The sequence below is a fragment of the Ciconia boyciana genome, chromosome 1 (assembly GCF_034638445.1).
Source record: "Ciconia boyciana chromosome 1, ASM3463844v1, whole genome shotgun sequence".
Classification (NCBI taxonomy): Eukaryota; Metazoa; Chordata; class Aves; order Ciconiiformes; family Ciconiidae; genus Ciconia; species Ciconia boyciana.
Window position 1 is genome coordinate 87,434,283 of NC_132934.1, and position 15,377 is coordinate 87,449,659.

The following is a 15,377-nucleotide window of genomic DNA, read 5'->3' on the forward strand; positions in this document are numbered from 1 at the left end:
ACTCTGAGCTTTTGCTACTGATTAAATCAATTTTACTCTCACTTCCTGTATTTCACTTCTACCTCCTGTTTGTCAGTATTTTGGGGAGAGGGATGTTTTAATTTTCCCCTGTCAGTCCTGGGTGTGGCTGAGTTAGAATGGGAGCAAAGACGAGCAAGTATTTGGCACTATGACACAGGGCAGGTCTCCTCAGTTGCAAGGACACCTGGGTGTTGCTTCTTTCACAATTATGTTTGCTTTCATAGGATGTATTTTAGCTTATCAGCTTTGGACAGCAAAGTTCATGCTTTGTGGCTAGCCAGAAGTGCATCAGGAAAAGAGAAAGGAGAGGAGATGAACTGCAACACGACAGAAGTAGAACCAGCAACGGCGTGGTAGGGGACGGCTGTGATTTGGATGAGCAAGTAGGCAAAGAGCCCACCTGGCTCTGTTTTGATTCAAGCTGCTTGCAGTTTTGGTGCCTGGATTGAGACCTCTGCAGTGACAGTGATCGCTAGCCAGCAAGCCCATTGTGCACCTTTGGCTCCAGCAGAGAGGTAAGCAAGACAGAAACATCTAGAGAGCTGGATCGTCTGGGCGCACTGGGCACTGGTCCCCGCCAGCTGCTGCGCATGTGCTGCTGGACCTGACCCTGGGGCACCGGGGAACCCTCTATGCCTCTTCAGTTGCCTCAGTATTTATCCAAATGGAGGCTTTCTTTGGGATCCTGTGATGCTAAAATCACGGGCAGCCTTCAGAGCTTACTTGCCCAGGTGCCCGCAATGGAAGTCCTCTTCCACATGGCCCTCAGGAGATAAAGAGGGGGGGTGACACCTCTAGGGAGTAGGCAGTAGCAGTGAGATCAGACCTGGTGTGTTAAATACGGAGGTCTCAGCTTTGATGTCATGTATCTCTCATTAAAAACCAGCCATCCTAAGTCTTGAATGTCTTCATGGTTCTAATCATCACAATAATATAAATTCTTGCTTAGAAAAAAGGTGAAAAGTGGGGCTTAAATATTACCTACAGCAAGTAAAAAGCACCCACATTTATGAAAAAATATACCTTCAATTTCTAAAGCAAAGTTGGGTGGGTTTTTTGAGGTTTGGTGCGCTTTGTTATTTCCTCTTGGTTTCAGATTTACTAAGCGAGCTTGTGCAGTTTGTGTTTTCAGCTGCACTGCTCTGCACCCCAATGCCGCATTCTCTGTCTGCATCCCCAGGGCAGCCCCAAAGCGTTCCAGGGTTTAAATGACATTCATTCTCAGAAGCACTGACCCTGCAGCGTGCTCAGCAAGATTTTTCTAGCTGTCTTTTTCTACCTCATTTCTCAGCCCCATGCGTAACCCTGTGTCCCACCACGCTGTGCTCCTTTGTCATTTTTGCAGTGCTAGGAAGGCAGTGGCTATTGGTGAGATAGCATCAGGAGAGAAGATGCCCAGGACCAGGTAGCGAGATGCCAGGCACATATCTCATCTCAGGGCACGCCTGCCTGTTCCAGCTCCCATATGCAAGTACAACTAGGGTTTCCCAACCCTAAAAGAAAAAACTCAAAATCCCCATGGGTTTTGCATGTCCTGTGGGGACTCCTTGCCTAGCAGCTGTTTTGCTGCCTCTGGTGAGAGGTGCCCACCCTGGGCCCAACCTCTGGCTCATCTCAGTCCAGCACCCCACACCAGCCAGGGCCCTGGGCAGCTCCCGAGTGCTTGGGGGAGGCACATGGCTGTCATCCAAGTGGGGTGGTCGCAGGAGGGGGTGTGTGGGAGGAGAGGACAGTGCATTCTTTTCAACTGTCTTTTTGAGGTTGTCTGCCCATCCTCCAGCATCATGTTCTCCTCTCCCCTCACACAGCAACAGCAGTCGACGTTGCCCCCATCTCATATGTATACCAGCACCTCTTCCTCCCTCACCGATGTTTTTGCTTCCTTCTAGTTTCTGCAGTTCCTCCTCCCCTGCAGCAGTTGCTAATAGTGTGTGTGTACACACGCACACGTGCACATGTCACGTCTATGTCATTCCCCCTGTCCCCCCCTCCCAGAGCAAGAATACTAGCAACAAATTCATTTTCCACCTGAAAACAGAAAGAAGTATCTGCCTAGGTAGCATCTGTAGTTTGAAATGCTCTTTTCTGTCCCTGGTGGAGAAAAGGCCATCGTCTGGGCAGATGGCCTTCAGGGGCTCATATTGATCTTCACTGAGAGGTAAAAAGATGCTTTCTCCACTTCCTGGGCCACATAAGGTCAGTCACCAAACAGAAAGTTCCTTCAGGATTTCAAGACAGCATCTCATCGTGAGGAAGAGGATGATTCAGCTGTGGTACCATTGCCTCCTTACACAGCTGATGACTAGAGACCTCTCAGCAGCTTTCGTGTAGAGCAATGAGTACTTGAGGTTCTTTTAGAGGCAGACACAAAGAACATGGCCTGTGGCTCTCAGACATTAACCAACAAGGATAATCCCACCAGTTTCAGCTCTTCTGTCTCCCTGCTACCAGCCTGCTTTACCCATAGCTTTCCTCTTCAGTAAGGGACAGTCAAAACAGTACCTCCAGAACTCTGTGGAGAAACACTCCACTCCTGCAGCTTTGGCTTTCCAAAAACTGTGCATGTACGCATCTCATTTCAGGTCTCTGAGATCTTGATTACAATATCTGTTACGTCAAATCTGAGATTATCATCTTAGCTTCAATAACACCACTGTTAGTGGATTCTTGCTTCCGTGTTTCCATCCACCCACCAAAAAAATATATACCCTCAAAAAACCACAATCTATTTTCCACTCTCAGTGATCTTTGCTGCCAGTTTAGAACTCTGCTGTTTGGTGTTTTGAAGGCTGAAGGGCTAGTATGTAAGGAAATACCACTGAGAAAAAAAGAGAAGGTGATGGTGGGCAAAAAACTAAACAGATTTCTTGCACTGGTGTTCATGGCAAGAAAGCCTGGGAGATTTCCATGGCAGAAACTCTCTTTCCAGGGAAATTCATCAAAGGACTGTCTCTGATCAAAACAGTGGTAGGAGTGGTTATGGAGTAGCAATATGAACTAAGCAATGTCTGAAACCACATGGCTCCTACCTCAGAGGTCCAAAAATAACTGACTGGTGGAAGACCTGACTAACCGTGGTATAGAAACATTTGCATAAAACTGCTTTTAAAGGCTCACTAGCAGACACAATTTGAGAAAAGGCTCTTGGGGGATTTCAGATCAGGGAGCTTGATGTCTGTGCTGAACAAATTAGTAGATGCTATAATAAAGGAAAAAATCAATTGGAATGCAGTCACATTAATTACTGGGGAAGAGTCACCATGGCTTTTATAAAGAGATGCTGTGCCTCACAGTGCTTCTTTGAAGGAGTCAACAAGCATGTGAACAGTGGCCCACGTGGATTTCCAAAAGGCTTTCAAAAGAGCTCTCACCAATGGTGCTTAAAGAAATTTAGAGAAAAGGTTCCTACCTGGATAAAAAGTGCCTAAAAGATAGGACAGAGAATGAGGGTGGATAGTCGGTTTTCTCAGTGGAGTTGTAAGACACCAGTGCTGGGACTTGGGCTGTTTGACTTATTCATGAGGGATAAATAATGAAATAACAAACCTGTTGGAGACATAAAATTATTCAAGTTAGAAAAGATGAGGGTTGTCTGCAAAGAACGGCAGAGATTAAGAGAAGTGTGTGTGACTGGCCTTAAAATAACAGCTGAAATTTCATCTAGCTAAGTTATGGGAAAAAAACAATCTGAACTGACCATTACCCCTTCCAAATGAGATCTACACCTGCTCAGCTCAGTGCATCCACACCATCAACATTGTGTACATTTTGAGCACCCCACCACAGGGCTCACAAAGGCTGTAGCAGAAGTGGAAGGGTTCTGAGAAGGGCAAGAAGGACAGAATGGTTCCTCTGTCAGGAACAACAATGAAGACAATGACCCTTTAGCCTAAAAAAAAAAATAGTTACTGAGGGGCAACATGGTAGACATTTATAAAATCATCAGTGATAAGGTGAAGGTGAATAGGGATGGTTTTTTCCCACCGTCTCTTCCAGTACTAAAACTAGGAACTGAATCTAGCAGGTGGTGATTCAAAAATGAGTACAAGGAAGTAGTTCTTCACCTGAGATGCAATTAAGCTGTGGAACTCCTTGGCACTCCTGGCACTGAATGTTGTAGATGGTAAATTTTACATGGACTCAAAAAGCAACTGGAAAAAAATAATGACAGAAAAATTCCCTGAGACCTACTGAGTACAAATAGGTCACCTCTGGCTTAGGAAATCCCTGGGCTACAATATGCTGGAAGCAGGAAGAGAACTTGAGGGAGCATAACTACATGATTGCACTGTTCTTTTATTATACCTTCACCATCCATGATTTGAGACAGAATACTAGTTGTAGATAGACCACTGATCTCACACAGTATGGACCGTGCTTACATATTATATTCTCTAGAGGTGTTTATTGAATACCTGTTGATAAAAATAGCTTGTCTGTGGCATATCCTCCTTGAGATTTTTTGAAGCATCTAATCTTCAAACCATCTTGAAACCAACAACATTCTTGCACATTTGCCTTGTCTTGCTGGATTATCTTACACTTTAAACTTATGCAAGTCTTCACAGAAAGTTTTCATCCATCTTTGTCCAAGAAGAGTGAAAGCCACTCAGATGTAGCTTGACAAACCAGTAGAACTTCCTCTACTGGTGGTGGACCTGCCCAACAACACAAAAGGATGGGCAAATTGATAGCCATCTACTCTCTCATATGAGACTTCTACTTTCATTGTTTAACATCTTGTTGCCAGAATGAATCTTTTCCTACCTATGAGGTCAGCACACGCTTCTTCTGTCTTTAATAGATCCTCCCTCTAGATCTGTGGATTGCCTCACAATGCCATCCAGAAGGTCTGATATGCTTGTCATGCCTGCCAAGTTGCTGGGTAGCTTCCTCTTATAGTAATATCAACCTTATGTAAAAATTTCCTCTAGACAGAAAATTCTACTTTCCCTTTGAGGTAAATCACATTCTACGTGGGCTCTGTGAGGGAGTCCCTAACTAACCCCTGCAAACAGCTATGGGGAATTCTGTCATACTTACCAACCCCTGCTCCACTGTGACAGCTTTAAGAGCAGATGTCTAGTTTTAGGATCATAGAATAATTAAAGCAGTCTCTAGCCCAACCTCCTACTCAAAGCAGGTCTGCTATCAGATCAGGTAAGTTTACTCCGGACTTTATACAGTCTGGTCTTGAAAACCTCCAAGAATGGAGACCCCACAACCTCTTGGGAAACCCGTTGCAATGCCTGAATGTCCTCACAGTGAAAACATTTTTCCCTATATACAGTCTGAATAGCTATTGCTTCAATTTATGCCCATTGCCCCTTGTCCCCCTGCCATGCCTCACTGTGAACAACTAGCTCTGTCCTCTTCCAGTAACCACCTTGCAGGTATGGGGAGGCTGCTATTATATCCCCTGGAGCCTTCTCTTCTCCAGCTGAACAAGCCCAGTTCCTTCAGCATCTCCTTATGGGGCAAGTGGTCCAGCCCCCAGACCTTTTTGGTGGCCTTCCACTGGACTCACTACAGTTGATCAATGTTTGGCAGGGCAGTGCTACCATTAGTATCTAGAGTGGTTACCAGTCTCACACCACTTTGGAGTCACAGGTGTGTTTGTCCACATGAATCCCATGGCTCTTTCTGCTTTACTGTGTGCTCCCTTACCTGGGTGTGCTGCTCTGTGTTTGTGGGACATGGCTGCTTCATGCTTTATGGTGTTGTAAGCAGGAAAATGATCTGAGGACATCCAATCCAAATAGGCACCATTGGTCCCATGCAAGAGAGAACACCAAAGGAACTGTATGAATGTAAGCAACATAAGGAACTCCAACTAGCTGGGGCTCAGGTTTGTGTGGGTTGTTTCACCTAGGAAAAGGAGCTAGGGTGGAGTCAAGTCTAACTGTAGTATAATTATTTTTATCTGCAATGGATGTACAAAGTCCTGTTTCACTGATATAAAACAATACTATGCAGTTTTTATTTTAAGTTCCTTCCAGTCAGCATTTTTCCCTTGCTCTCTTCTTTTTCTTTCCCTCCCTCTCTCTCTTTTTCTGGAGCTGCCTTGACTACTTTCCCTGTGTGCTCTTGTGCTGTCCCTTTCTTGTATACCTGTGCTCTCAGCAGTGATCAAAGCAACATGCATTTACTGGGGCTAAGCAAAAAATGATTCTGTACAACAATTACCTTCTCTGTGCTCTGGCTTCTTCTACCATGTAATTACTCACTTTTCTACTGTCCATTTTTCTTAGTCTTTTGGTTTCTTGGTGAGTTCTTGCAGCAGAAACCATCATGGTGGGATTTTGACCTTTCAAGAGATTTCCCCCTCTCACTTAAACTCTTCCGTCTTGGTCTTCCACTCTGACCAGGAATTGTGCTGACATTCAACAACTGGCAATGACCCTCCATCCCATCAGCATCCCTATAACCACTGGAAAGAATTGCTGAACTAGAGGCAGAAGCTGACTTTAGCTGACTATGTTACCACCCCTGCCAGATGACCACTGACCAGCAATCCAAAACAGCACCAGTCAAGAGAGAGATGTGCCCATCTACCTCCCAGCTGCGCAGATGAGGGGAATGACCTGCCCATAGCTTCTCAGAGGGGAATGACTTCTCTCATTGCTTTTCTTTGTGCCTCCTTAGCCCACCAGCACGCTCAGCCATCTCAGCAAGACCCTCCCCTGATCCCCGCTGGGCATGTCAGCTTCCAATGCATCTCAGACATGCAAGGATTACAGCTTCAATCACCGCCTCCTCCTGCCTGGCTACATCTTGATATTCATTACAGGTTTGATGCTGAATGTGATGGCCCTATGGATATTCATCCGCTACCTGCGCCTGAAGTCTGTAGTGATGATCTACATGTTCAACCTGGCCGTGAGCGACCTCACCTTTACACTCCCTCTGCCGCTGCGACTCTACTACCTTTCCAACCACCACTGGCCCTTTGGTAACACCCTGTGCCAGGTCTCTGGCTCTGTCTTCCAGATCAACATGTATGGTAGCTGCCTCTTCCTCATGTGCATCAACCTGGATCGCTATGTTGCCATTGTCCACCCACTTCACTGGCGGCATCTGCGGCGCCCCAAGGTGGCCAAGCTCCTTTGCCTGATTGTCTGGATTGTGATCTTCATGGGCTCCATCCCCACTGCCATAGTCCACAAGCAAAACCACTGTAAGGTACAGAACCACACCATTTATCTGTGCTTTGAAAGCTTTAGTGACGACATGTGGCAGAATAACCTCTTCCCCCTAGTTGTCCTGGCTGAAATCTTGGGGTTTCTCCTGCCTCTCAGCTCTGTGACATACTGCTCAATTCGGATCTTTCAGGAGCTCTGCCAGGACCGCCAGACGAAGACCCTGCGACAGCAGAAGACCGTCCGTCTCCTCTTGGTCAATCTGGTCATCTTCATCATCTGCTTTGTGCCTTACAACACTGCCCTGGCAGTTTATGGGATGATAAAGGCCGGGGTGATGAAGGTTGAGCAAGAAACACAGGCCTCTGTGCGCCAAGTGTTAATTATGACAATGCTGTTGGCCAGCATGAACTGCACGCTGGACCCCCTGATCTACTACTTTAGTACTGAGGGTTTCCGTAACACCTTCAAGAAACTGCGGCGGGGACAAGCCTGGGACTCAGATGCAGGGATGCTTAAGAACCAGGTTGTGGAGAATAAGTCCACCCGAGACCGTGCTGTCTCAAAAGTAAAACAGTTCCCAGCTGAAAATTTTATCCATCCCAATGAATCTTTGCCATCACTTCCTACTGCAGTATTTTTGAATGGCCCTATTGAGGACTCAGAAATATAACCACAAAAAAATCATACCATTGCAGAGTCACTCATTCAATAATTACAGCAAGACTGTGGGAAACAGCTCAGGATAACTTAGCAAACTCTTTGAGGGAGCACAGCAGACTATATGTGGGTGAACGTGATGATACAAAGCTGAAGGATGAAAGTTTGTTTTGAATAAACAGAGATGTCTTCTTGACATGGTCCCACCTGACTCTTTTGGTAGAGGAAACATAGTGGGGAACAAGGACTTGAAACAAACCTAGTGTATCTAGGTCTGGTCAGCACAGATTCCTGTAGCAAGTCCATCCTGCCTGAGCACCTCCTGGCTGCACTGTAACGTGAGGCAGTTCTGGGGTTAATCAGAGCACAGATGTGGTACTCACTGCTGACAGAGTGAATTTAGTGGTAAAGACTGAGGGAAACTTTGGGGTTGTTTTTTTAACTAGATGCTTCAATTTGAATCTTAAATCCAGCTTGGGACACCTAAATAAGTGTCTTAATTTTCAAAAAGTGCTGAAGCATTTAGCAACCCTTGTTGGGGTCAAGGAGAATTGCTGGGTATTTAGTACTCTTGCAGAAAATAGGTTCCTAATTGTATAGTAAGTCACAGACCTTAGCAAAACAATCTTTAGGAGGTATGTCAAATGTGCTTGTGCAGCTGTACACACACACATGGAGCACAATAGCTATACATTTACGTAAAGCAAAATGGCTTGGGAAACACTAACATACTTAAAAATATACCTGGCATTCATAATGGCCCCAGAAAAAAGAGGATACCAATACTGTCATCGTTTCTGAAGCTCACATTGACGTTAGCGCTTTGCACTTTCTTGTTGCTCGGCCATAGGGTGATTGATTTCAGGTCTGAGTGATTTTCACTGTTAAAAATAAATGATGTCACAGAATGAGGCTGCAGTGAAATGTATTTGCTTGCACTGTTTGTACATGCTTTTTCAGCCTGCACTGTATGCGAAAGCCCTATAAATCTCCCCAGAAGCAAGAGACCCAGCTGTACACAGGCAGTGCCAGAAACCCGATACTCACTCCTGCTAGTGACCAAGGGTTGCCTTTCCACTTGCACTGCAAAACAGCCTCTCTGTGGCTTCCAGCAGGACTCAGGCTATCCCAGACTGGGTCCATTACAGTGTATTTTAATTTTTTTGGAAAATGTTAAAGGAATGGTAAGGGAAAGTGACAAGAAATGCTGTTCAGAGTAAAGTCCTGGTTCTTAGACTTCTAAATTAGCAATGAATCTTATTTCATGTCCCTCCCTCATGACTGCTGCGGGAATAAATGTATTGCAATGCATCATGGTTTTGTGTTACAATACAGTTTAGGAGACACAGGGTTTTAAATCCATCTTTCCACTCTCCCTTGAAGACCTTCTCTTTTACTACAGGTGAATGTAGAAGCAGGTCTTCAAGACCTGTAGAAGACGACGAGTCTCTCTACAGAGAGATCCTGTGTCACAGGCTGCCTTGGGAGACATATGCCCTAGGTAGGCCAGCTCTGTCCCCTTTCTCAGCCCATGCATCGCCAGCAGACCAGCCTTGAAATATGACTGCAGATGAAGGACATTTAACGGTGTCCGAGAGAGGCAGTGAGAGAGGTGGAGGAGGGCTTGCAGGGCAGTAGGTATTTCTATTTTGAAAATTCAGGACTGCCATGTGGCTGTGAATCATTTGTCACATAGTGCAGCTGGAGAGGAAACAGAGCTGTGTGCATACCTTCTGCTAGGGTCCAATGTTACCCTTTTGTTCTGGGATTTACGAGGTAGGGGAGTGATATTGCAGCAACTGCATTGCTGTCCATTTCCACACCTTCCTCCACCTTCCTCTTTCCTAGACCTCTTTCCTTGTCCCTGTTCGTCTGGTCCTTTCTCCCTTCCCCAGATCTAATACGCCACACACCTGAGTATCAACACAATGTCTTCAATGCTATGTTTTCTTCCCTGCCCAGAGAAGTTGATTCTTTTCTTTCCTTTTAACTTGGCTAGAGCACTGTCAGATTCACAGAGAGATTTGGGTGGGAAGGGACTTCTGGAGGTCTCTACCCCAACTCCTTGCTCACAGCAGGTTGTTGGGGGCAGCGAGGGCTGGCTGCTCCCTAAAGGAAGGGCAGCTGAGAGCCAGGCGTGGTAACGAGGCAGGCAGAGGAAGGGCCTTCCCCAGCAAGGCCCCCATCCCACAGCACCTCAGCAAGGCGAGCAAGGCAGGTATGGTGATGGTAGCCAGGTTCAGCTGAGAATCTAGGTTGTCAAACAAGCCTCTGGTGACGAGGCAAGTCTGAGGTCAAACTAAGGAGTCATGGGGATCAGGTGTGGAGGAAGTAACAAGGGTGAGCCACAGTCCAGCGATCACCAGACAAGTCCATTGTGACAAGGCAGGTTTCGGGTCAAGGCAGAAAGCCTGTCAGTGGGTCTAGATCAACACAGTACATGGTCAGGCACAGGTAAGACTGCTCAGGCAGAGCCGAGGGCAAGAGCACCAGCTTAAAAGCAGCTCCTGGGCCAGGGGGTCAGCCCTGGCTGAGGCTCCAGCAGAGCTTTCTGGAAACTCTCCCCAAAGTCACCAGAGGGAAGGGCAGCCCTCAGCCACACTGTCTCTGACCTAGCCCCAAGCTCACACAGCCAAAGCCCCAGGAGCAGGGAGGATGCCCTCAGGACCCTGAGCTAATTCAGGTTGCTCAGGGCCTTGTCCAGGTGTCTTCTGAGCACCTCCAAGGACAGAGATTCCTCAGCCTCTCACAGCACCCACGCCAGTGCTGAAACATGCCCTGGGGAGTGGGTTTTCTCCTAATGCTCAGCAGGAGTCTCCCTTGTTGCAAGTCATGGCTGTTGCTTCTTGTGCTTTCTCAGGGCCACTGCGAGCAGAGTCTAGCTCCATCTTCTCCATACCCTCCCCTCAGGTAGTGGCAGACAGCAGTTAGGTCTCCCTCAACCTCTTCTTCCCCAGGCTCAACAGACTTAGCCCCCTCAGCCTCTTCTCACAGGCCACATGCTCCAGCCATCTCAGTGACAGTCTGTGGGACTGTCCACAGTTTGTTGATCTCTCTCCTGTACTTGTGGACCCAATGCTGCACATGTGCTGAATAAAGAGCAGTAATAATTTTTTTCCACCTGCTGGGTGCAGTCTTGCTAACAGCACCCAGGATGTGGGAAGCATCAGCAAAAGCACTGAGGGTAGTGCTCCCTGGACACTAGTGCCTGGTAACAGAGGAGACCTCTGGGAGGCATGTGCACCATCCTTGTACAGGTGTCCCCAGGGCATGCTTCTGCAGTTGGCATCCTCACAGAGGCACCTGGCCCCCCCAAGTTGGAGTGAACAGCAATCTTTCAAAGGCCCGCAAGCTTGCCAAGTATGAATGAAACATCAGGTGGCAGGCGCCACTCCTTTGGAAGAGGCAGCTCCTCTGCCAAAGATACAGTACCCCCCCAAAACACAACACAGAACTTCTCAAAAAGAACATGAGAAAACATCATCTTTTCTTATAGTTTCATTCCTGAAAATAGCAGAACTATTTTTACCTGGAACATTTTATAAATATTCCACCTCCAGCAGAGGAAATTTTAGCTCAAATATTTTGACAAAATTATAAATAACTGAAAAGCTGATCTCTTCATGGATCTCATCAACCAGTTTAACAATAAAGGGGGCTGCTGGTCATGATACACACAGCAGAAAAGTTCCTGACTTTGGGTTTCTGAAGGCTTTCCTTAATTGTTGTATATCAGCAATGGTGTGCCCAGTGTGGGCTGTTGGGTTTTGTCCTCTGGGTTTTAAATCATCTTCAGCTTGCATTGGTTTTGTGTAATTTTTGAGTATTCTAGTCAAATTTAATTGCTTTGGATTCTAGAGAGGATATTTGTTATTTTTCATGTCTGCCAGAGAGAATCAGTGTTAGCTAGGCCTTCTGCTTCTGCGTTTTTGCCTTTGTTACCCTGATTATTTTATTCCGTCACGTGGTGATAAAGAAGAGAACATGCATGTACTGCCTCTCAGTGAGTCACTCACCCTATCTTGCTTTATAGCTTCTATTTAACAAGTAAGTATAAAAAGCTGAACAAACAAATCTGAAAGTCCTAGGGTATGACGGTGTCCAACAATACCAACTGCTACAAAACAGAACCACTTTAAAGCATCTGTTTAAAACAATAGGAACAAACTACGTGAAATAATGGTATTCAAGAAAGGAAAGTTAAATGGGAATATAAGCTCAGCAAAGCCTTTTCAACCTGTATAATTGACCCTCTACATCCTACTGTGATAATTCTTGAATTAGTATTCTTGCTAAGTATGTCAGGGGTAAAAGATGCCATTCATTGCTCCCCTGCACTTCATGTCATTCGCAGATGTGAACATTAAACAAATGTCTTCTTATCAAATAAGACTAAACAAGTGAAAGGTCAGAGAGATGGCAAAGGAGCACAGAATTATTATTCTACATGGATCAGACAGGCTATCTGCAAAAATGCATAAATACATTAGGATTTCAAGTCTTTTGCCTTCCAGAACAGGCATGCCAGTCACTTCTGGAAATGGTTCCTTATTTGGATGATATAGAAACATATTTTTATGACTATTCATCATGATCTTAATTGTATTTTATACTTTCTAGAAACCCACTGCCACTCTGGGTTCTGTAAATCGGCTTGAAAAGATGTTCCACAAATCCCAGAACAAGCCAGACTTAATCTCCAAATTGTTTTTATTACTGCTTGTATTTCTTCCACCACATACTGGCTGCATGCCTCCCACCACTTGATGTATCCCTCCAACGAAACATGCATTTTGTATTACAAACACCCTGAGCAATGTAAGCTGTGCCTGCTTTGAGCTTGGGAGGTTATCCCCCCCTGCTCCCCCCCAAGTCGCTGGAGTTAAAACATATGTCCTCCAGAGGTCCTTCCAACCTAAATAATTGTATGATTCTCTGACCTTGTGTTTTAGATGGTGATCTGGTGTCTCAAGCATTTTTCAGCTTCTTCATTATCATTCCCTCTTAGAGTTGTTCTCGCTTGGATTACACTTTGCGTACCCTGCCTGCCTTTCAGCTGCAGCCGGAGTCCTTGATCCTGTGCCTGGAAGCGGTCAGTCTAAGCTTCGCATTTCATGAGTTCCTTTGGAAGCCTTTCCTTCAAATTCTCGCATTCTGCAATGCTAACAGACTCTCAGCAGAGGCCATGCTGCCGCTGCACTGATTTCACTGTACATCCTGCTGACCAAAATAATCTCAGGGTTTCCTTGCGATTTCCCACATTTCCATGTCATCCGCTGTCTCTGGTCTTAGGCTCAAAGAGATCTTTGGGCATGGATCATTTTTTGTTTGGCTTGCATAGCACCTTGCACAGTGGGATAGTGGTCTCTGAGGGCTCCCAGACAAAATTAGAAGAAATAGCGTAGTATCACTGAAGAACCTGCTATGCTGCTAATTTTGTTTCAGGCTATTTGAGAGTCTAGATGTGCTAAAGCCAGACATAGCTATCCTTGCTTTAACCTATTTCACTCAGATAGTAACAGTGACAAGGGAGCGGTGATCTAGTCTTCCATGCTACCTGTAAAACCTCCCTGCCCTGCAAATACTACCTGCTGAAGTGCAGGCAGTCACTGTCCACTTCAGTCCCTGAAATAGAAGGGAATAAGAAAGTACTTTTCTCCAGGAGGGCAAGGGGTGGAGGGGAAGGATCAAACTTTTCACCACAAAGTGATGATGAAAGACCTTTCCTGACTTCGTGGGGAAAAAAAGAAGAAAGAACAAAAAAGAGAGAGAGAAAAAGGGGGAAACCAGTACTGACATCACTAGGCTATAAAGCAACCTGTCACTGCATCAGGAATGGACTCAGATGACAGGACCAAACCCTCAGCATGGTGTGACACCTGAAACGGCCTGTCCCAGCTTCAGAAGGATACCTGCAGGCTCTCAATTCTTATTCTTTGCCCTCCTAGGAGCCTGTGCGGGTAAAACACACCGAACCAGACGTAGCCAGGGCTAGCTGAAATGGGGGGGGGAGCTTTCACCAAAATGAATGTTTTGCGACGAAAAATTTCGTTTTGACCAACACCACCGTTTGCTTCCGTGATTTGGGTTGGTTGGGGTTTTTTTTTACCTGAAACAAACGAAGAATTTCCGAGTCCAAAATAATATAGATGCGACTGCAGCTGTACGTCCCTCGGCGACCACGCCCACGTGCGTTTGGCGGTAGATACACCGGAGGAAACGGCCCGCCCCGGTGCCCCGGGGCGGGGCAGGCCGCAGCCCCCCTCCCCGGAGCCGCTGCCGGCGGGAGGGCGGTGCTGAGCCGGGCGGAGGCGGTACCGCCACCGCCCCCCACCGCTGCCACCGCCCCGCTCCCCGCCCCGCCCCGCCCCGCCGCCCCGCCCTACTCGCGCTCTTCGCGGCCAACAGCGGCCCTCGGCGGCGGCGGCGCCCCTTGGGGCCGAACCGGCGGGGGGGCCCCGGCACACGGGCGACGCGGCACGGTGCTGCAGGGACCGCTGCCCCCCAGCCCCTCGGGGAAGGACTGGGGGCATCAGCGCCCTTGCGGCACCGGTCCCCCTCCACCGGGGACGGTGCCGCACCCGCTGCACCGGGCCGGGCCGTGCGGCGCAAAGCAGCAGGGCCGGGCCGAGTGCACCCCCACCCGCGGTCCCCGAGAGGACGCGGCCGTCGAGCCCCGGCCCGGCCGCGGAGCCCACCCGGCGGGGGCTACCGGGGCAGCCGCTCCCCGCGCAGCCTGGCGCCCACCGCGGCTTGCGCTTCGCAACCTTTCTGCGGGCGCAGGAGCTGGCTTGATGGGGCGGGGGGAGCCTGCCTCCCCGACGGCTCCCCGGCCTCCCCGAGCGGGCTGGGGCCGGGTGGGACCCCGTGTCCGCGGGGCCTTCGTGGCCTGCGTTGCCAGCCGGAGGCTCGTTCCCATGACTGCAGCCATCAGGTTGATTGCCCTGCGTTATCATGCAGCAGGGCACGGCTCTGTTTGTCGTTCTCTCCTCCTCTCTGCCTTTGGGAAAAAGCAATTAAAAAAAAAATTATGGTAGTCCAGGGAAGAAGCCGTAAAACAGAAGTAAGTAAAGGTGTGAGCGCTTCTTTCCCGGGAGCTGGGGAAGAAAGGGAGCTAATTTTGTTGTCAGGACAGCAACACCTCAGTATGAGATGAGGAATAGAGAAGCAACAACAATAAAAGCATTTGAAAGTAATCCTGCCCATCACACAAGTCAGTGTCTTCCCTTTGGGTTTTGCCTCATCAGAGCCTGGCAAATGCTGAACTCGCACATTTAAGGGGCGCTGCAATAAATGAAAACACACACCCAAAAAAGGTTTTGAAGCCCTGCACTTTGGGTTCAGAAATGCCAGGCTTAGTCTTCTCCTTGTGGGCTCCTTGTGCATAGGTGTCACGGTTGTCCTTGGTTACGCAATGATAGATTGTTTTCTCCACTAAGTCCCTTCTTTGTTCCCCGCGTAGGAAGAACACCACTCACAGAAAGAGAAAACAAGTAGCTATTTGCTATTTTTCTTCTTTCTTTTTTCCCACATGCAGTATACAAATCCATCAGCTAT

At 47.5% G+C, this 15,377-nt stretch overlaps 1 protein-coding gene across 1 annotated transcript; it reads left to right on the top strand.

Moving 5' to 3' along the window:
• Positions 1-215: 215 nt before the first annotated feature.
• LPAR5 (lysophosphatidic acid receptor 5) lies at positions 216-7,833 on the top strand. The gene is made up of 2 exons (XM_072880249.1): positions 216-536; positions 6,390-7,833. The coding sequence occupies exon 2, from the start codon at positions 6,721-6,723 to the stop codon at positions 7,831-7,833; it is 1,113 nt and encodes a 370-aa protein (XP_072736350.1). The 5' UTR covers positions 216-536; positions 6,390-6,720.
• Positions 7,834-15,377: the final 7,544 nt, after the last annotated feature.

Excerpts from the sequence above, each read along its gene's own strand:
- LPAR5 (XM_072880249.1), top strand. The coding sequence starts at position 6,721 with ATGTCAGCTTCCAATGCATCTCAGACATGCAAGGATTACAGCTTCAAT.